Raw genomic sequence first — 23061 nt, forward strand, 5'->3', positions numbered from 1 at the left:
CAAGAAAATTGCTCTTTGGGCTCCCTAGAAACAGTAGGCGTGTTTGGTTTTGCTAGTTTGAATTTAGTCAAAGCAAAGATAGCGTCGAAACAGCACGTGCTCCGCGAACGCATTGTACGGTTCTACGAAACGCATTTCCAGCAAGGAAAAAATTTCACGGTGACACATTTTAAGGAAGAAAATGTACCTGTCAGTACGGTATATCGTATCCTGGGTTCCCTGAACGAAGGTCGGAAGTGGTCGTCCGGTGACGATAATGACGAAGCAGAGGACATCGTTAAAGAAGCTGTTTGACAACAAGGACGCAACCAACCTTCGTGACGCCGGTCGAAAATATGGCTGCTCCCACGTATTGATCCATCGGACCCTCAAGCAGAGTTGCCATTTTCACAGATTTTTTTCCTTTTTCAAATCACAGAATCTGTGATCACAGATGACAGATATTTTTGGAAAATCACAGATTTTCACAGATTTTTCCCATAAATGCCGGAAATAACAAATCACCTACATTTTTTCTACAGGTCAAACTCATTAATTCGAAGGTACGATTTTCCGGAAGCTCGAATAACCATCCGTAAAAAATAGTTCGACTATCTGGAGTCATTCTTCTTGCAAATTTTGAATTCGTTTACACTTCCGACATTTGCCTTTTTATCGATTCTATCTAGGAATGCTAGTTTTTTGCGCTATATGCTGCTTAGTTAACTCAATGAAGTGAGCAGAAGGGTGACCAGATTGAATCACCTCACTCTGATTGAATTTACGATATTTTGCCGTGTACCGTATCCAACTAATGGATGAGTTTCTTCTGATACGCAGCTTATCTGGTCTCAATGCCAACCTGAAAGACACTTCGTTGAGGAACAAGTTGACTGTTCCAATGCAATTTTCAAAGCTAAATAGTTAATTCAATCGAGTGGAGGAAATTTAATGTTAATATAAAGCATTTCAATCAATCTCGTTTTGTTTTTAAACAAATAATCATACTCCAGATATGATCACAGATATTTTTTCTCTGGTCACAGATTTTCACAGATTTTGGTCGTCAAAACACAGATTTCAAAACGGCAACTCTGCCCTCAAGATGGAAGGAATCGTCTGCAGGAAGAAGACGAGGTCGCCGGAGTACACGGAGGAGCAGATTGAGACGGTTAAAACACAGTGTCGGTGGATGACCAAAAAATACCGCGGGACGTCTTTCGTTCTGGACGACGAAAGCTATTTTCCGCTGTCCAAAACGCATATTCCAGGAAATGATAATTACTACTCCAGCGACAAGTCATCCACACCGCCTGAAGTGAAATACAAGTTTGAAAAAAAGGTTATGTTGTACAGCGCCATTTCCGACCGGGGCATTTCAAAGCCTTGGTTTAAGCCGAGCGGTCTGGCAATCAACCAACAAATCTATCAAGAAGAGTGCCTCGATAAAATCCTGCTGCCGTTCCTGAACGAGCATCACGCGGATGGGAAGTACGTCTTCTGGCCAGACAAGGCGTCTTCCCATTACGCCAAGAAGACGCTGGCGTATCTTGAGGAGAAAAAGATACCGTTCGTGCCGAAAGATCGTAACCCAACAAACTTGCCCCAGTGCCGCCCAATAGAGGATTTCTTTGGCTCACTCAGTGCCCTAGTATATAAAAACAATTGGAGGGCCAAGGATACGAAGCAACTGACTACAAGAATCCGGAATTGTATCCGGAGCATCGCAACAAAGTTGCGTCGAACAGCAGACCACGGCCCTTACTCAAATATTCACTGAAATTTTTTTTGAAGAAAATACATTATGTTATCCTCCCCAGCTGGTCTCGAGGTACGATGGTGGCCTAACAAGCCAGTTGTCGTAGGTTCGAGTCTCGGCTCAGGAGAAACTGTTACTGTCAGTAGGATCGTAGCGCTAGCCCCGCAATTGTCCTGTACACTCAACAGTTGGCTGCGAAGTCTGTGTATAGTAAACAGAAGGTCAAGTTCCGAATCGGAATGTATCACCAAGGTTTTGCTTTGCTTTACATTATGTTATTAATAAAAAATACTGAAATCGATGAAAAAAAATTATTTTTTTATATGTGATTGAAAAAATTCTTATTTTTTATTTAACACCCGTTAAGAAAAGAGGGTATCACAAACAAATTTGCCCCGGCCCCCCAGCGGCTAAATCCGGCCATATACATCCGAATATGGGTATTTCCGGTATCGTAATAATTCATAATAATTCACAGAAGCCTTGAGTTTTATTTTCGAAAATTATTTCGTTGAAGCCTTAAAATTATTGTAAAACTAAAAAGATATATCGAACAATAATAACAGAAGCGGTCCCAAGCCTCGGATAACACCTGATGTACCTTCACTACAGGCTCATTTTTTGTTGAACTTAACGTTTTCACCAGTGGTCGATTGAGTACGACTTATTTCAGTTGTTTAGTCTCATCAAAATGTCTATTTTGCGGACCTTGAGAGTCATCTGAATATCTTGAATTGTGGTTCAGAGAAACTTGACATAATTCAAGAGGATTCGTAACTCTGTACCTGTTTTTAAGGAATTCGTATCAAGAATTTCTTCTTTCCCGGATTTTGTGTCCACATAAATCAAACTTCGGGGTTATTTGCTGGCCTGTGTCTATTATTGCTAAAGGAACACACTACACTGTAAAAAAATTTAAAAAAAAATTTTTTTGGGAAAATTTAACTTTTCTAGTTTTTATTCTTCCAAATTCGAACAAGCATCAATGTTTAGCTAACAATGTGAAGTTTGGATGGATCTTTAAAAAGTGAGTTTGTCTCCAAACATTTAATTTACATTTATTAACTTTTCTTTTTCAAGATTAACTTTTTTATCTTACGGCGTATATTTTCGTTGAAACGACAAAAATACTATCTACAACTTAATTGATGACATCACATAAATCTAACAAACCGTTCTGGCTCGAAACATGTTTGTAACTACTTATAACTTTTAAGAGAAAAGTTTATTCCTATTCTAAAAGTTTTATTTCTCAGTGTATAAGTTTTCGAAAATTTGAAAAAAAAACTCCGAAAAATAACAAAAATATCAGCCGAATCTTGTGAAGGCACAAGAGTTATCGGGCGAAGTTATGACCTCTTTTTTGCTCAATTGTTCCCGTTGCGAATAAGAAAACAACAATTTGTGGGTAGTTTTTGTACAAAGATGCGAATCTTGAGATTTTTTTTCCGGGAGCAAAAAAATTCATCGAACTAAATTTTAATTTTACGACGTACGAGTTATGAATTTTTGAATTAGATTATGTCCAAACCAAACCTTAAAAATCTCGGCTTCTTTTTTTGTGTGTTAATGAAGTGAAGGATTTTTAATAAACAAAAAGCAAAGCCTTGGTGCTACATTCCGATTTGGAACTCGACCTTCTATTATTATACACAGCCTCCGCAGCCAACTGTTTAGTGTACAAGACCATTGCGGAACTAGCGCCACGATCCTACTGACACTAACATTCTTCCCCGAGCCGAGACTGGAACCTACGACGACTGGCTTATAAGACCAGCATCGTACCTCGAGTCCAATTGGCAGATATTAATAGATTTTTAATAAATATAAAACTTAATAATGCATAAAAGCCAAATAGTACCAATGAAAATCTTAAAAACTAGAACTGATTATTATCGACCAAAAATAGAATTATTTTGATTTTACATTCCACTCAAACATATCTAAGACTTCACTGAGCAATAATTGAAGCTTTTAGAAGTTAGAAATTTCAACTTAAACTCCAGAGAATTTTTTTTGCGGCATGACCTTTTCGGTTTATCTACCAAACTTGAAGTAACATGTTTGGAAACATTTGCATTTTTAATTTTCAAAAAAAAAAAAAGAATCAAAGTTTTTTGCGAATATATTTTAATATTCAATTTATTTTAATGTGAATGCCTTCAGAATCAAAAACCACCAATTTATGTATGAATTGCGCCGATCTCCGTTTCGAATAAATTGCTTCCAAAGATACCAACTCATAAAGCGTCCATTTTTTAAAATCGCTGCAGCTGAAAATAGCACTTTCCCAAGGTGGCCCCTCTCATGTCATTAACTAACACTACCGATAAATCACCTTCGGATATATTCATTAAAATAAACGCGACGCTAGCTATAGTGGCCATTGGTGACAGGCCAAGCCTTCAAACGAAAGCAAAGAAAACGCTCAAAAAGAACACTTCAAACTTTCGCTACCACTCCAGGCAAGATAAAACCGAACATGAGAAGCGTGAAAGTCAAAACATCTCCACTTCTTCTTATTTTAGAATCTCATGCACATATAAAACACCGTTCAAAAGTTTCCGCTAGAAGGTAAAGTTTATCTGAGTGAAATGAAAAAGGTTAGAACAGTTTTCTCCCAATAAACCTTCGATTTTAATTTAGTCGCATTTTCGCTCGGCTTCCTGTACGATGTCGCGCAGCATAATTCGGCACAATTTCGCTTCGGAAAGCGTCAACACCGGGAAATCTTCATCCGAAATAAGTATCCTCTTGCGTATCCCGTCGGCGATGTGTATTTCCAGCTCGCTCCGGTTCAAAGAATCGCTGCTATCAACCAGCGGAACTCGCGGGCTCGGGCCAAACGGTTCACTGTCCACGGCCAGCACCCGGATCGAGTGACGGGGAAGTAATCTCGATTCTGTCAAGTAGCTGAACAGAACACTGGATAGGCAGGGTAACGAATCGAAGGCATAGAGGAAACAGGCTTTATCTTCCAGTTCCAAAGGGTCCAATTCTAGCTCGTCGTAGCGGAGAGGGCAAAACCAATAAATGATGTTTTCGCTGCTCCATATTGCTACGCAAGCTTCCTCGATCTTCAAAACCACTGCTATACGGATAGCCAACAATCGATTAATCAGTTGTTCGAATTCTTCCCGTTGTGTACTGCCAAAGGCAACGTCCATCCGAATCAGCCTCGACTGCTCCAGTAGAAAACAGTGCTCGGATCCATCCTCTTCGTTAAAAAATATTCCCAGTTTGTTGATAACCTTATCCGTCATTTTCCCTCCGAAGAGACCGTTCAAAACTGTCGCATCCCACGAACGCGTCTCAAGTTTCCGCGAGCAGTCAATAGCATTTAGGGATATTCGCAACGATTCCAACCGAAAGCTGGGATCTTTTAAATATTTATCTCCCATCAGAAGCGCTTTATTTTCGCTCAGTATTAAAAACCGACTTGCAGTTCGGGACCGGCGCTTCAGCGTCACAACATTGTCTTCTTCAACGGAAGCTATCGATATTTTGGACATGTAGAATTTAGATCGATCGTTCAGCTGTTTCACTTCTAGAATAAACTGCATCATCATTTTGAGACTGTTAAAAAACGCCAACTGGGAAGTGTCACGGATGCAGGGATCGTACAGATAGTACCCTTCGGCAGTTCTCCACGTGATCAAATAGTGGGTCTCGCACTTTAATACGAGCCCACTGTAGCCGGAGATGTGTTCGATCAAGGCGTTCTTGAAGTTCGGCGGTGGTGCATTCGTCGACCTTATCCGTCCCTTGGCTATCGTACCAGTCAGTAATAAGTGATAGATTTTTTCCTCGTAAGGTACGGAAAATTTTGACATAACCAGCGCGGAGCTTATGTTATCACCGAGGGCTTTGATTTCCTCGAAGGTTTTTACGTCCCATTTGGAGGGGTTTTTGAGGCGCGAAAACAGAAACACCAGAGCAAAGTGCTTGATGATGTCCAGTTGGGCATCTTCTGGGCTGCTAAGTGAAGGTCTTAGGAGCAAAATATACTGAAGATGAGTTTGGTTATACCTTAAACCCTTCGAAGGTCTTCTTCGGCACGGAATTCCTACTAGAATCCCAATCTTTTGAGGTGTCGGATCGTGCAGTTTCTTTTTCAGGGGTTTCTTAGGGGAGGGTTCAATACTCGAAATGCCTCGGGTAATATCTTTGTAATTGAACAAAGGTAAGCGTGCGAAAAATCTGCTAGCTAAAATTAGCTGATCTTACCACTCGAGGGTACCTGGACTCGGCGGTTTTTCTTGAAGGGTGGTTCCAGCTCAGCAATCGCTGGTGGCTCCTGCTCACACTGATCAGCTTCCCCCTCAAAAGCGTTCGGGGATCCGTTGTTTAGTTTGTTTATTAAATTGAACGATGGTCGCACTTCGGTTAGCACATCGTTCACGGTAGTCACTTGTTGTGATTTTGATTGTGAAGACGGAAGTTGTGTTTCGGATTCCAGCGGAAGTTCCGCAGGAGAAGCGTCTGAAATCGATTCCAACGACTCTAACTGGTCGTTCTCCGATGCTGTTGTATCGTGGTTCGGAACATCTTCTATTTCATTTTCCATATTTTTTATTGGAAGGATTTTTATAGCAACTTAACTAATTTTGACGTTACGAATCCGATAAAAGCGAGATGAGTTTAATTGGCCTACTTTGCAGTAGAAAAAAATGTTGGAAGATTTCACCAAGAAAACTTTGATTTTGTGGAAAAATTCAGCAATGTTCAATAGAGTAACACACAGGAAACTACCGAGGAAATCAATAAACACTAAACGAGGTACATACGTCCTATATACGCTTTTATGACACCTACTGTACATCTAAAAGTAATTTATGTTACTCTGCGATATTCGAGTAATTAAATGTAGTCCTCTCCAAATAGACACCTACTTTTTGGTAGAGTAATAATATTTTTTCTCGAGGCTCAAAACCCAAATTAATCCTTCGGTGGATCGATTGGACACTGACAATAAAATAACTGTTGAATAGGTATTTATTTACCATGACTCACGTCGATTGTTGTAAATCGTGGAGGGTCGTGGATTTGATGGAAACTATCCTTACTTTTCATTAACTTTTTCATTATAAAATGGGTGAATAAAGTAAATAAGATCTACATAAAGTCAACAATTCAATGACTTCTCTTTAAACTGAACTATTGATAAACTGTTTTAATTTAGCGTGTAGTGACCAGCTGCTTCATTGTTCGAGCTTTTCTACACAAGATGCTAAAGGCTTGCTATGAATTTTTATTTCAGCAGGTTATCTTTACTTTATCATCACGGGTTAGATCATCAGTTTAAATACAAATTATCTTACAGTCACGACGTTGTGAACCGACTGTTTTCGATTCAAAGAAAGACAACATTTTGAAATTGTCGATTACGTATGATTAGTAAAGTTTGTTTCAAACATGCAACTAATTACAGCATAGAAGACAGATTTTTTGTTCAAGAGCAAAAAGGATAACATTAACTTGCCCTGACAGCCCAGACGAAAATGGCACTCAATGCCGAGGGGGAAAGTTACATGATCTAACGTTGATTTTCTAACTACGCAAACATTCATTAGCACTACATTCCTTTCCGTTCTCTCCGGTTCGCCAGTAAAGTGTCAGCATTACCACATCTACGTGTTTTTCCCTCTTATCTCAAAGCACACTGCTCACTAAAATGTCACTATATCCTGTCACTTAATCAGCAATCCATGCACCGAGTGTGATGGTTTCACTTTTGCACCAGATCCTAACCTCGGCCGTAGTTCTCTCGTTTGGTTCGTTCGACTACCTGCAATCTGCATCTCCACATCCCAAGGACAACATTTCAGAAGAAACTTTCCTTTTATACAGCCAAAATGATGCCGCACACAAAAGACCACCACCACCATCGTCCTACCAAATGCAGCGGCGGCACATATTGCTCCTGCTGTTGTCACATCGAACACACGGGAGCTAAAGTATCCTTCCACCCTATCCGACCGATGGTTAGCGAAGCACCGAAAAATCTTCAACCCATCTCCTAAACACAAAATCCCTGCAAGCAAATTTATCCACCGCCGGTATTTCCCTCAATCTCTCGTCCCAGTGCAGCGCGGTGTCCTGCTACTCGCTGCATCATCCCGTCATCTTACCTTTCTCTCGGGCACAGCCTTCAGGAGCCGAAAAAGAGACACACACACCCTCGCGTACTACAGCAATCCCAAGTTATTGAGCGATTGAACGAGACTGACTTCTTGCGCTAGTGGACGACGACGACGACGAATCGTACGTTCTGGCTGACAACATTTTTTGTTTTTCTTTTTTTTTCCGAGACCGACGACGACGACGACTCAGGCTATTGACATACTGAGGCGTCAAATGAAGCGAAGCAAGAAGCGTCGCAAAAGCGTCCGAGCTACTTCTTCGAACGTCTATATGAAACGCTCAAACCGGTCATACTCGAGTGGCAACGACGCGTCGGTAGAGGCGGCGAAACAGAACGAGTAGTGTTTTGACGCGCGTATACTTACGCGGTAATACCTTGTTCAGACTAAATCTTCATCGCAAGGTGCTTTATATTTGCTTTGTTTTGGTTTGGTAATTGAAAAAAAGCAGATAGAAAACATTTTCGTTTACAAAATGTTAAAATGTTTAAAAAATGTTAGTGCAGTTCAGACTAAACCTGATATCGCCAGGAGCTTTATGTTCGCTTTATTTTGGTCTTAAATATAGAAAATATCGGGAAAAATTTTCAGGTAGTCAGGAAAATAACACTGGTATTTTTGATTGATATTGCATGCCTCACATGCTGCACTTCTTTAGTCGCGAAACGCCAGTCGCTGAGTAACTAGCTGTGCTCACAGGGGTTATTCAAAGTCCAACAGATATCATAAACTAGTTAAACTTTACTTCATAAAAAAATCTCTATGCTTACTAAAAACGTGATTTACCGTGCTTGAAGAAGCAAACAAGTATTCATTGGACGAATTCATATTTCCTTTAAACGAAGCCGCTGCTGGAATCTAGGAATATGACAACACAACGCATCTGCGACGTTCGCTTCAGTATGTCATAGGAAGCTTCACCCAACGCTTTTGTTTATTCCGCTTCTAATACGCTCAACGCTTCGCTTCATTTGACGCCTCAGTATGTCAGTAGCCTCACTTGCTTACTTACTGCCCTGCCGTTTCTTTTCTTCTGTTCTGTTCACTACTCGGTCGGTATTTGAACCATCAGCCGTGGCCAGCAGCAGCAGTACAGCAGAATCGGTCGGTCGACGGTCGGTCCACCCTCTCACGCTCGGCTGGAACACCTTTCCCTTCGAACGGGACCCACCGTTGACAGTTCCCTTGCGTGCAGCGGCAGCAGCAGCGGCAGACGACAAGACAAAAAGGAATCCACACTAACACAAATGGCGGTGAATTCACGCAAATCGAGTCGTCGTATTCGTACGGTGTGGAAAGCTCAGCACCAGACTGACTCCTGCTAACACTAACACACACGCACACGAATTCGTAGGTACAAACCAATGCAATGCAAGTAGGTACACAGGCAGGCGAGTTTCTGCCCGTCCGTCAGTAGAACGACGACGAATGCTGCTTTTGTACGTACGCGGCACGGGTTGCCAAGTGGCGATTGTGTGCCCGACGTTCGTGTCATTCCACTGGCAGTACGAAGTTATAGTTTGGCTTGATTTATTGAGTAAAATTGCACTAAAGTTTTATATTAACTCAATTATTGAAAAATACATGTCGTTGTGTTTTGTCCTAACAATAAGACTTTTATAATTTTTAATTATTGCTTTTAAATGGGTCGAACGAGACACCATCCAGCGTAACGGCCATTAGTTATAAACATTGTAGCGAAAAACGTGATAAAATATTTTTTCTGTGATTATTTGTTTTCTATGTCTTTTCCACAACGACGATTGCCGACCAGCCGTCGAGAGCGGTAGCCTCTAGCTTGTGAAAGGGTTTAGGTTTGTTTTTCATATACTACAGTTTATGGGTTTCACTTCTTTCCTACAGCTATTCTATGCAGCTGTCTAAATTTATCAACCTCTTGTTCTAATCAAATTGAAGTCTAATCGCAGGCAACGTGAAACAATCAAATAACACTGGCCTACAAAAGCGAAATAAGTGCTGCCCTAGAAAGCTTATAGCTTTTTAACCATTCCTGTGAATTTTGTTGAGCCTAGCCATAACCAAAACGCGTCAGCTTACGTATGCATAGCAATTGCTTGCCAGGTTCTTTACTTCAACGTTATGTTTAGGCGTCGTACACAAATTACGTGACGCATGAAGGAGGGGGTGGGAGGGGGTTAAGTCTGCGTTACTTATTGTTACATAGGGGGGAGGGGGGGGGTTAATTGAGATCGTTACGTAACTGTGATGTTTGCTCAAAACGGCAAATTTGGAGGGGGAGACAGGTTGTCCAGCGTTACGTAATTTTAGGGGGGGGAGTCATATCGAACGTTACTTATCGTTATATAGGGGAGAGGGAGTCTGAAATCTAGGTTTTTAGCGTTACGTAATTTGTGTACGACGCCTTACGAGAAAACTCATTTAAGTCTCTGAAAAAATGTTAGTGGCTGGAGGCATCAAAACTCACAGGAATAGCTAAAAACCTAGAATCTTTCTTTCTTTTTCTAGTTTGAGCTTTAGGGCCACACCTGTGTTGACCAGTGTAATCAATAAAGTCACATATCATTTTGGCGACGAGGATCTCAAGAATCCACGAACATGGCAGAAGATAGAGTTGATCAGCAGCCGCAACCGGGAATTCAAGATATGATTTTCAAGATGGCCCAACTTTTACGGCAGATGGCGGCTCAGCAGCAGCATCCTCAGTATCAAACCCCGGAGCAGATATTGGAGTCCCTCTCATCGAACATCACCGAGTTTGTCTTCGCCGAAGAAAACGGAGTTACGCTCGGACGCTGGCTTAACCGCTACCAGGACCTCTCCAAGAACGATGAGCCAGCTGAATGATGCGGCGAAGGTTCGTCTTCTCCTCCGGAAACTGGACACCCATCCGCACAGTCGCTATCTCAACTACATCCTGCCAAAGCTTCCCAAGGACGTGAAGTTTGAAGACACAGCCAAGATTCTCAATAAAATCTTCGGGCATCAAACGTCAACGTTTCAGAAGCGGTTCATGTGTCTTTTCACGATTGTTGTTAACCATCTGACGATGAACACTCAGCAAGCACAGAGTACTCAACCGCTGTTCAACCATTGTTGACCTCATCCAGGTTTTCGCCCGACGTAATGTGCTGAACGGGATTTCGGCTAGCAGGTCTATAAGATCCAGCTCTTCCAAGTTCTTACGGTCTGCTCTCATGCTGTTGCAATGTTGATACAAAACTTCCACCTCTCCAACCAAATTGTCAACTTCGTAAAAAATTACGAAACTTTCGGTTTTGCGCTTGAAATCTTCCAATGACATCCGTATAACGTTAGCGGGATGCAGCAAGGACAACGCGTAGGCAGGTGCACTATCTTCGCCGAACCGTGTTTCCAGTGAGGATGCAAGAGAATCAAGGTAAGGAATTGTCACAGCTCGGTTTCAATACTCCAAGCTAGTTGAAAAAATATTTTTTTGAAAAAATTTTAACTTTTGATGTGGGACTATGTTTTCCTTCACTATACTAGGGTACATTCTGTGGAAACAGAAATGAGCATGTCACGTTTTGGGTTGGCGGAATGGAGGATTCAAATGTGAATAGCTCTCACACAACTGTACCGGATTAAATAATTAATCTGTCGTTGGATAGCTGAAACATACAAGAATTTTGTAAAATGATAATTATCACAACCATTTTCTTATTATATGGTGAAAATTACGAAAAAGTTGCAAGATTGAATTTTCCCATACACATTCCATACGATTGGCGCGTTTCCCTAACGCAGATATCAAAAGGCGGATGAAACGATTCCAAGCGTTGGTTCAATAAATACATACGGGTCATTCCATACGAAGTGACCACGAAAAAGCACAAACTTGGACACGACCATCACAGATTTTGCTCAAAGTTGGGAGAATTATTCATCTACTGTCACTTTGGAAAAATCCCAAATTTGGTGTCGATTGGAATACCCCCCGCTCTGTGGGACCCCCCCCCCCTGTTTGTTGCTGAGCCACGCATTTTTTGTTCAAAATCTCTTTTTGCCTTTCTCCTAGAAAGGTATAGCAATCACTGGAAAAACCGAAGGTATAAAAGTGGTCCCAATGTCCGAATGTAATATACCACTCGACTTCTTTCGACGAACTGAGCATTTTCTGTATGTATGTATGTATGTGTGTATGTGTGTGTGTGTGTGTGTGTATGTGCAATTTTTTTTCTCACTCACTTTTCTCAGAGATAGCTGGACCGATTTTCATAAAATTAATTGCAAATGAAAGGTCTAGTTGCGCCATAGGTTGCTATTGAATTTCATTGTAATCGGATTTTTAGTTTAGAGATTATGTATCAAAATGTAAACATCACGAAACATCAATATCTCAGAAACCACACAACCGATTTCAATAAAACTGGTTTCAAATGATTGGGCTGTCCCCAGAACCCTTAACTTTTGAATTTCGTTATGATTGAACATAGGGTTCAAAAGTTATGTAAAGAAAAGTTATCCTGAGGTTGTTTAAACTCACTCATTTTTCTCAGTGATGGCTGAACCAATTTTCACAAAATTAGTGTCAAATGAAAGGTCTAGTTGCCCCATAGGTTGCTATTGAATTTCATTGCAATCGGATTGTAACTGTGTCCGTTGTTCATAAAAATGTGAAATCACATAATGAAAGTAAACATATTGACTTTCTCCTAACGATCACTGGCTAATTAAAAGGTGGAAAAATGATTGAAATGGCCGAATGTCATATACTACTCAACTCAGTTCGACGAATCGAGCATTTTCTGCATATATGCATGTATAGGTGTATATGTTTGTGTGTGTGTGTGTACGTGTGTATGTGCACCATTCTTTCGCACTCACTTTTCTCAGAGATTGTCTGACCGATTCTTTCTATCTTGGTGTCAAATGAAGGGTCTACTTGCCGCTTAGGTTGCCATTGAATTTCATTGTAATCAAACTTTTAGTTTTAGCGCTGCGTCAGAATGTGAAAAAAACTCTTATATCTCAGAAGCTATGAACATAGTTGAATTCAAATAAATGAATTTCATAATGTTTAAACATATGGTTTGAAAGTTATAGAAAGAAACGTAACCCGCAGACTTTTTAAAATAATAGCTACGATCAAAATATGTGGCCTCAACATCATTTAAATTTAATATTGTACTATTTCAATGTTTGCGGCCTTGCTCGGGATTGAAGTTGAAATTAAAAGTCATTTCTATCATTTCACTTTTTGCCTTTCTCCTAGAAAGGTATAGCAATCACTGCAAAAACTAAAGGTATAAAAGTGCTCAAAAGGGCCGAATGTCGTATACCACTCGACTCAGTTTGACGCTCTCCCAACTCAGTAACGCTCTCCCAATCTCTCTCGATTTTCTCAGAGATGGCTGAATCGATTTCAATGAAATCAATTACAAATGAAAGGTCTAGTTGCCCTACAAGACCCTATTGAATTTCATTGTAATCTGATTTGTAGTTTCGAGGTTATGTATCAAAAAACAAAAATCACGAAACATCAATATCTCAGAAACTACACAACCGATTTGAACAAAATTGGTTTCAAATAAACGGGCTACCTAAAAACATTCAACTTTTGAATTTTATGAAGATTGAACATATGGTTCAGAAGTTACAGGAAGAAACGTGTTCTGGAGACTGTTTAATCTCACTCATGTTTCTCAGAGATGGCTGGAACGATTTTCATAAAATCAGTGTCATATGGAATGTCTTGTTGCCGCATAAGACCCTAATGATTTTTTTTTTGCGAACGGATTATTACTGTTCCTGTTATGTTTAGAAATGTGAAATCCAGCTATGAAAAGAAATATATTCTGATGACTACTTGGGCTCACTCACTTTTCTCAGAGATGGTTGACCTGATTTCCACAGAATTAGTATCAAATGAAAGGTCTACCTGCCTCATAACACCCTATTGAATTTTGCTGTAATCGGAATGTAACTCCGTCTGTAATGTATCGAAATGTGAAAATCACTAAACTTCATTATCTTAGAAACTGCACAACAGATTTGAACAATATTGATATCGAATGAACGGGATAGTTAAGGGTTAACTGATCAATTATGATTGAACACGTGGTTTCAAAGTTTGGCTCCCCCATACGTTCTCTTTTCATTTGATTGTAATCAAACTTAAGCAACCGTTATGTTTTAATTTGTAAAACAACGAAAGTCTATTATCTCGAGTCTTACACGACTTATTTGAACATAACTAGTGTCATACAAACGAGTCATATCTCTAACTTACAAATAACAAACTTCATAAAAATTTGATATACTGTTCAAAAGTTTTGTAAAGAAAAGAAATTCAAAGACTATTCAACACTATATCTGCTTTGATCAATATATATGGCTCCAACATGATTTAAATGTGGTATCGTACTATTTGAACGTTCTCGGTATCGCTCGTGATTAAATTGTTCGAAATTAAGAGTCATTTCTTATATTTCGCTATTTCTGAAGCACTAACATTACGTCAAATTTCATATTTTATACTTAAATTACAACATCAATATTTTAGAACCCAAAGAGTGAATATATTTTTTGGATTTAAGCATTCATGTAAATCTATTTTTACAAATAAAAAGTTTGAATGAGAAAGGCTGAGTCTGACCGCTAGGTGGATTAATTTAGGTTTTTCTTTTTCTTACAATTCATAGACGTAAGATGTCCGAAAAATACTCATAGATGATTTTTGAAGAAAATAAACCAAGGAATCCAGAAAAATATGAGTTTTGACCGGAAGTGATGCCAGATAAATTATTTTTGTATTTGAAAACTAAATTTATATTTTTCGTCAAATGCAGCCATTTTTATTTTAAATTTGATAATTTCATCGTGTTCCTTGAAAAATTTCACATAAGAAACAACTATCATCCCGAGGTAATATAAGCCAATTTCGAGATATAACATTTTCACGTAAAAAATTGTAAACTTCGATTTTTTTTCACAATTTATGGACGTAAGACACCCGAAAAATTTTTGAAGAAAATAAACCAAGGAATCCAGAGAAAATATTATTTTTGACCGGAAGTGTTGCCAGATGGATTGTTTTTGTATTTTAAAACTAAATTTGCATTTTACGGCAAAAGCAGCTAAATTTATTTTAAATTTGATGGTTTCATCGTATTTCTTTGAAAATTTTACGTAAGAAACACTTATCGCTCCGTGGTAATATGAGCTAATCTCGAGATATAGCATTTTTACGAAAATAGTCCTGAATTTCGTAATTAATTTTTCGTAAAAATGTTATATCTCAAGATTGGCTCATATTACCATGGGATGGTAAGTGCTTCTTACGTAAAATTTTTCGAGAAATACGATGAAACGGACAAAGTTACAATCCTATTACAATGAAATTCAATAGCAACCTATGGGGCAACTAGACCTTTCATTTGACACTAATTTTGCGAAAATCGGTTCAGCCATCTCTGAGAAAAATGAGTGAGTTTAAACAACCTCAGGATAACTTTTTTTTACACAACTTTTGAACCATATGTTCAAGCATAACGAAATTTAAAAATAATTTTTACCTCTAAACTAAAAATCCGATTACAATGAAATTCAATAGCAACCTATGGCGCAACTAGACCTTTCACACACACACACACACACACACACACACACACACACACACACACACACATACAGAAAATGCTCAGTTCGTCGAAAGGGGTCGAGTGGTATATGACATTCGGCCATTGGGACCACTTTTATGCCTTTGGTTTCTCCAGTGATTGCTATACCTTTCTAGGAGAAAGGCAAATCGAAAAAGAGAAGTTTGGAAGTGAAGTGAAGGCATCGTGAAAAACCTAAATTAATCCACCTAGCGGTCAGACCCAGCCTTTCTCATTCAAACTTTTATTTGTAAAAATAGATTTACATGAACGCTTCAATCCAATAAATGTATATTCACTCTTTAGGTTCTAAAATATTGATGTTGTAATCTATACATATAAAAATGTAGTCCGGTCTGTCTGTCAGTCTGTCTGATCCATATAGGCTCGAAAACTACCGAACCGATCGACGTGAAAATTTGTATGTAGGGGTTTTTGGTCCCGCGAAAGGTTCCTATGATAGTTTGAGACCCCTTCCTCTTTCGGAAAGGAAGGGTCCAATACAAATGAAACATAAATTTCTGCAGAACTCAAGAACAAACCAAGCAAATGAAACCGAATTCGGCATGTGGATGTTTTAAAGGGTAGCAAATATGTTCATAATGGTTCGACGCCCCTCCCTCTTCTGGAAGCACATATTTCTGCACAATTTTCTGCACATCTCGCGAACTAATCAACTAAATGGAACCATATTTGGCAGGTGAATGTTTTTAGCGTTAACAAATATGTTCCATAATCAACCTCAGGCAACATTTTGGACTGTAAGATGGCAACTTCCAGTTTCTGGAAAACACCCAAAAATGGCCGATTTCCACCCAATTTAAAAATATCCGGATAAAAAATGATACACAGGAGCTAAAATCGACCACAGATACCATTTTGAATTCTAAGATGGCGACTTCCGGTTTCGGAAAAACAGCGGCAAACGACCAAATACCACCCAATATGGGTATTTCCGGGATCGTAATGATGCACTGGAGCCACAAATCGACTTCAGACACCATTATGAATTGTGGGAAGGCAACTTGTGGCCAAAAATTGCCGATTTTCGTCTAACACGAGTATCTCCGGATCTAGAATGATACACAGCAGCTGTAATCGACCACAGACCTCATTTTGGATTCTAGGTTGGCGACTTCCGGTTCCTGGGAAACAGCCAAAAATGATCGAATGACACCCAATATGGGTGTTTCTTCAACCAAAATGACGCTCAGAGGCCAGAAATTATCTTAAATACCATTTTGAAATCCAAGATGGCGACTTCCGGTTTGTGAAAAACAGCCTAAAATAACCAAATACCAACCAATATGAGTATCTCTGAAACCAGAATGATGCAATGAGCTAACAATTGACCTCAGGCACCATTTGAATTGCTAAATGGCAACTTCTAGGAAACAGTCGAAAATGACCGGATAATACTCAATATGGATATTTTCGTAATCGAGACGATGCATGGAAACCATACATTGACCCTTGACACCATTTTGAATTTTAAGACGACCACTTTAAGTTTCTGGAAAACAACCAAAATAACTAAATACCTCCCAATATGAGTATTTCCGGTGTCATATTGATGCCAGAAAATCTGCTGAAAATGGCCGAATACCACCCAATATGAATATATTCAGAATTAAGGTGATGAACAGAAGCCAAAGGTCGAGGATGTTGTCATTTCGAAAAAACCAATCATTTCAAACGATTTGTTAATTGAATTTGATCATATCCTATGGCCGATTCATCGTGCATTTGCAGACTTTAAACACATCGCAAGAAATCAATGAATTTGGAACGTTCAAATAGTACGATACCACATTTAATTTATGTTGAGGCCACATATATCGATCAAAGCAGGTTTTTGAGTTTCTTTTCTTTCCATAACTTTTGAGCCACATATCAAATTGTTATGAAGTTTGTTATTCGTAAGTTTGAGAGATGACTCGTTCGTATGACACTCGTTATGTTCAAATAAGTCATGTAATCTTTGAGATAATAGACTTTCTTTGTTTTATAAACAATTTAATACATAACGGTTGCTTAAGTTCGATTTTAATCAAATAAAATGGGAACGTATAGGGCAGCCAAACTTTGAAACCACGTGTTCAATCATAATTCAGCAGTTAACCCTTAACTAGCCCGCCCATTTGATAATAATATTGATCAAATCGGTTGTGTAGTTTCTGAGATAATGAAGTTTCGTGATTTTCACATTTTGGTACTTAACAGACGAGGTTACAGTCCGATCACAGTAAAATTCAATAGGGTCTTCTAAGGCAGCTAGACTTATTAGTTGACACTAATTTTGTGGAAATCGGGTCAGTCATCTCTGAGAAAAGTGAGTGAGTTCAAGTAGTCTTCGGAATATTTTCCTTTTCATAGCTGGATTTCACATTTCTAAACATAACAGGCAAAGTAATAGTCTGATTGCAAAACAAATCAATAGGGTCTTATGGGGCAATTAGACCTTCCATTTGACACTAATTTTATGAAAATCGGTTCAGCCATCTCTGAGAAACATGAGTGAGATTAAGTAGTCTTCAAAACACGTTTCTTGTCATAACTTTTGAACCACAAGTTCAATCTTCATGAAATTAAAAAGTTAAGGGTATTTCAGGTATCCCGTTCATTTGAAATCAATTTTGTTCAAATCGGTTGTGTAGTTTTCGAGATAATGATGTTTCATGATTTTTACATTTTGATACATAACCTCTAAACTAAAAATCCGATTACAATGAAATTGAATAGGGTCTAATGGGACAACGAGACCTTTCGTTTGCAAATAATTTCATGAAAATAAGTCCAGCCATTTCTGAGAAAAGTGAGTGAGAGTAAAAATCTGCACATACACACACACACACATACACACACACACACACACACACACACACACACACACACACACATACAGAAAATGCTCAGCTCGTCGAGCTGAGTCGAGTGATATATGCCATTCAGCCCTTTGGAGCACTTTTATACTTTCGGTTTTGCAAGTGATTGCTATACCTTTCTAGGAGAAAGGCAAAAAGAGATTGGTCAATCAGGACCTTACGTTCCTTTGTGAAAGCTACTAGAACCCAGCCCATTTGACCTGGAGAATTATCTCGACTGTTGGAGTTAACCAGTTCCCCGGAGCATCACGACAAACTTGCACACCGGGAAGGAGAGTAGCAACGGTCTCTGAGCAGTGACGAAGCAAGAAAGGAAACTACAGACGTCGAAGAAGGGGCAAAAAAGAATAAAGTGGTGAAAAGACAAGGGAGGAGATAGATAATAAGGAAGTGGGAGTGTATACAGACTAAATAAAAGAGTGGTTTAGGACGAAGTTTTAGCGTTTAATTGACCAACAAACTAGAGCGAAGGGAGTCTCAGCATTGCTGGCTCTACTGGCTCGCTAGTTACCACTGGTACTTTGCTTCCAGCAGCTATGTAAGAATGATCGTTATTTCAATTCACCCATTCAGTATTCGGAAGGCAAAGCGGACGGTTCTTTCTGTAGCAGCAGAAAGCGGGTGGTAGCAAATATTCGTCGCTTTTGAAAAAGCACATACAGTCAGGTTTTTTTACGCGGGGGATACGTACCTCGTAAAATAAAAACCGCGTTTATTCGAAAATCCGCGTTAATTCGAAAATCCGCGTAATATAAAACCACGTTTTTTTTTAATCCGCGTAAAGTAGTCCAGCAAGAAGGGCTTTAGAAAAAACCCGAGACGCTTTAGAACCAGTATTTAAAATAGTCCTCTTTGACAGTCATTCCGGATCTTTCGGTGGGCGGAGGGTATTTTTTGGACTAAATCTTTTACTAGATAAACATCGCGTAAAAGAAACCGCGTTAATTCAAAAATCCACGTAGAATAAACCTCGTAAAAAATCCGCGTATAAAAAAACCGCGTAAAAAAACCTGACTGTAATCTAATTGAATTTCTCATTCGTTCATTGGCCGTCAAAGCGGACTGTTCTTTCTGGAGCATTCAAGTTATCCATTTCTCAAGTAATAGCAGTCGGTATGCGGGGAAGTGGATTTTACATTAATCGATTAAGTAAAATGCTTCGTATTATGTGTGCGTGTCTCTCTGCTGACCACCAGATAAATTTATTATACCATTCGTAATCCCACCTCGAACTGCGTTTCTGCACTTAGGCACATACCCTTATACTTTTTTATTTTTATTTCTTTAAGGTTAAGCAACTATCCAGCTTTTCATGAGCAGCAATGGCGGACAGTGCACGCAGCCCATTTAGACGTTTTTAATTTTTAATCTCAGTAACGGAGTGAAAAGCATTACAATTTCGGAACGTAGCATAGCAACTTTAACGTTTCGCGTGGAAATATTTCACGACCATTTTGGAAGGTGAAATGATTTCACGGGAATGAGATAAGCCAAAAATTGATTGATTTGTGATCAAATGATAAATATTGGATGTATTTTTCAGTAAAAAACGATTTTTGACCGCTGAAAAAAATTTCACGTCGATGTCGAAATTTTTTTCTTGACGCCAAATGTCTTACAAATGCAGAAAATGTCGAGATCTAGTGTTATCTCGAAAAAGGAGATCTTGGAAAAAATCGACTTTCCGGGACTTTCAATTTCACGAAACTAATTTTTGTCACCTCACTTTAGGTGGAATCGGGAATAGAACTCAAAATCTGGAGTGAGCGTAAGAGTGAAATATATTTCACCGTGAAGTGGCTCCCGTAATAAGTATCATTAGCTTTGATACGTTAATGATTTTATTGTGGCGTCATACACTTTGTGAAAATGTCTGATTTTGTGCCGAACAATCGTCATTTGCGTTACTTTTCTAATTTCATGTAAATAAAACGGTGACTCAAGCGCATCGAGAGTTAAAGATTGTATACAGGAACGCTGCTCTAATTGATTGGTTCTCTCGCATTATGACGGTAATTTCGATGATGACGACACTCTACAGGTATAGTAAATTTCATCGTCAGAGAAGCTATTAGGTGATGGTAAATTGCACTTTCCCACCCCCATAGAGTTGAGCTTCCTCCATATCTTCTTAGCCGACAAACCACGACTTAACAGTTTTTGGAAATAGTTCTGTTTTGATTTCCGGATAAGCGTAGTTACTTTAAGTTACTTTATTGCGAAGAACCTTATATTGATGGCAGTCGTTTTCATTTCTAAGTTTTCGTTGTGTTTTTATGAAGAGAAAGCATAGCTGTATTGAAGATATTTAAAAGGTAATTTAAATTATTGCTTCTGTAGAAATTTGTCCAGCCGATTTCATGAAAAGCTGTGACAAGATCGCAGGGTGGCAAAATCATATTTCCTATGCTTATTGTAAAATAGTTGTTAGGTAGTTCACGATCAGATGTTGCATTCACTAATTTAAACTTCAAATAATGTATATATTATTGATATTATTAGTTTTAAGGCAAAATGGCAATAAAGCTCGTGTGATTGAAAATGGAATCGAGAATCAACCTTTTTACTTTCACAGCGCGAAAATAACTAATTCAGAGCAATCAAGTTTGAGTTTAATATCACAAAAGTGGTCATGGGGATTGCGTAAATGTTCCACAGCTAGATACTGGTCTGGATTTAATCCAACCGATATTTTTTTCACAAAAAAAGCTTTAAATAAAATGGCAAAAATAATATTCCTAATTAAAAACTTCTAAAAAACTGTACAGAAAATTTTTCGAATGTAGGTTGTCGTTAAAAATGGTTACAATAATTTCCCAACTATCTTTAAAAACTATCAATTCTTGTATTCCACCAAAATTGAACACTTTACTAAAGATATTGAGGGTCTTCATAAAAGTTATAGTTTGTGGTTGTCATATTCCGTAAGCTTTTCTCCCCTTAAGCGAAACTATAAAACCGAGTTCAATATTTGTTACATTACTTACCGACACGTAAATATCGTTATTATACTAAATTAACACATTTACTATTTAAAAAAATCCTAGAATAACAATCTCACAGGACCAACAATCTCCCACTGGCAACTCTGTTGCGTCCTGTGTGCCAGTTGTGTCGGCTTTTCCTTCGCCCGTTGCATGCATGTGCATGCGTGGGACTGTGTTTGTGCACGGCGATTGAGCGACAGATGAAAATTGGTGTCCTCCCCCTTCAGCGCATCGGTCGCCTCAACCCAACAACAACAACAACAACACAAGCACCTCTATCAACACCAACCCGGCCAGCCAACCAGCCTGTCACCTTCTCCACCCCCCGTGCCCACTTTGGCCCACTCTTGTTTCTCACTTGCCAATCTCCCACATTCTTCAACTGTATACTGAAAACTTCTTCTGCGCTATGCTGCGATTAACACCAACACAACCACACCAGAGACGGTTTGCTGCTGCCCGTCCTCTGCGCGGCGAATGATTCCAGCAGCCAGCCAGCCAGCCAAAGGAAAATCAAAACCAAAGGAAGGAAACCTACTTCTTCATAAACACGCACACACCGACAGTCGACTGCTCTCCGTCCACTTTCCTCCAGCCAAACCCAGACTCACACTCTCTTTCTGTCGCTCTTTCTCTTTCACTAGTCTAGTCTCAGGGGTCTGGTTTGATTAATCCGAAATTCCACTCGAGTTTGGTTCCAGGACACTTTTCACCACTAAATCACGCACGGTCACGCGTAACACCTGGCAGAAACGGTTCCGGCAGGATTCACAAAGTCGTTACACAAACGGCAAGCACACTTTATGCCACTTTAACACCGCTAATTTCGAATCTAAAGTCACTTTTCCTGAACAGATTTGCAATGGGGGATCCGCAGAGACAACACACTGGACACTCTACACACAACAGTCAGGAGCCCGACGTTCGGTGGACGTTCGATACGCCATCTTCCTTCGTTCTGAACGAGAAGAGCAGCGAGCAAGTTTGATAGAGCGCTGAGCTGCTGTGTGTTACCGCTTGCGTGCTAAAAGGGCATGCAGGCAGGCTTGCCAGATTTACGGATCTATCCGTAGATCTACGGATTTGTTCACTTCTACGGATTTACAAATATATGGGAAATCCGTAGAAAAGAAGAAGAAAACACGGAAAATCCGTAGAATTTCATAAAAATCCGTAGAATCTACGGATTTTCACGAAAAAGTTCTGGCATCTCTGCATGCAGGTTTCGATGCGAAGCAAAACTCCTGTCGGAACCGGATCGGTGCGCGGGTGCGAGAGAGCCGCTCTCAATTCGAGAGAAACCAGAGAGAGTTTTTCGTTTACACAGAGAGGAAGATTTGACAGCAATGGTACGAGGGGCTTGTTGGATTTGAAATCGCATCGAACGAACCCATTCGATTCCAACGGATGAGTGCAGCATAGAATTGATGCTCAATTTTCATCTGAACTGGACGGAATAGGGGGTTAAATTAAAAAAAAATAGCTGCTTTTGACGTACGTCTAACCACACTATATTGAGATACATTCTGCGGAAACTAAAACCAAGGTGTAACGTTGGAATGAAAGATTTCAAACGGTAATACTGATGTAACCACATGATGGATCCCAATAATCAATATGTTGGATTGATAAAATGATGGACAATTTTGTAATTCTTCAGTTGCCATTATCACTTCATTATTAATCAGTGAAAATTTCATAAAAGTT

The 23061-nt window shown here is 39.3% G+C and overlaps 2 protein-coding genes across 10 annotated transcripts in view; both read right to left on the reverse strand.

The window, feature by feature from the left end:
- The window catches only part of LOC129718637 (ephrin type-B receptor 1), a 193826-nt gene extending 171495 nt beyond the window's left edge, over positions 1–22331 (reverse strand). For 7 of the 8 annotated variants that reach the window (XM_055669603.1, XM_055669601.1, XM_055669600.1 and 4 more), the window contains exon 1: positions 21893–22331. The gene's annotated coding sequence lies outside the window, so the exon portion shown is untranslated. Of the gene's footprint in view, positions 1–21354; positions 21851–21892 lie in introns of those variants that run through there. The other variant, XM_055669596.1, reaches the window with a different exon arrangement.
- LOC129718638 (uncharacterized) lies at positions 4084–6378 on the reverse strand. 2 transcript variants are annotated; one of them, XM_055669605.1, is made up of 4 exons: positions 5966–6378; positions 5768–5903; positions 4368–5713; positions 4084–4305 (listed from the first exon to the last, which is right to left on the reverse strand). In XM_055669605.1, the coding sequence occupies exons 1-3, from the start codon at positions 6303–6305 to the stop codon at positions 4381–4383; spliced, it is 1809 nt and encodes a 602-aa protein (XP_055525580.1). In that variant the 5' UTR covers positions 6306–6378; the 3' UTR covers positions 4084–4305; positions 4368–4380. The 2 variants fall into 2 exon arrangements, with proteins under 2 accessions (XP_055525580.1, XP_055525579.1); XM_055669604.1 differs by having other exon boundaries at positions 4368–5716.
- Positions 22332–23061: the final 730 nt, after the last annotated feature.

This window comes from Wyeomyia smithii, chromosome 1, assembly GCF_029784165.1.
Source record: "Wyeomyia smithii strain HCP4-BCI-WySm-NY-G18 chromosome 1, ASM2978416v1, whole genome shotgun sequence".
NCBI lineage: Eukaryota > Metazoa > Arthropoda > Insecta > Diptera > Culicidae > Wyeomyia > Wyeomyia smithii.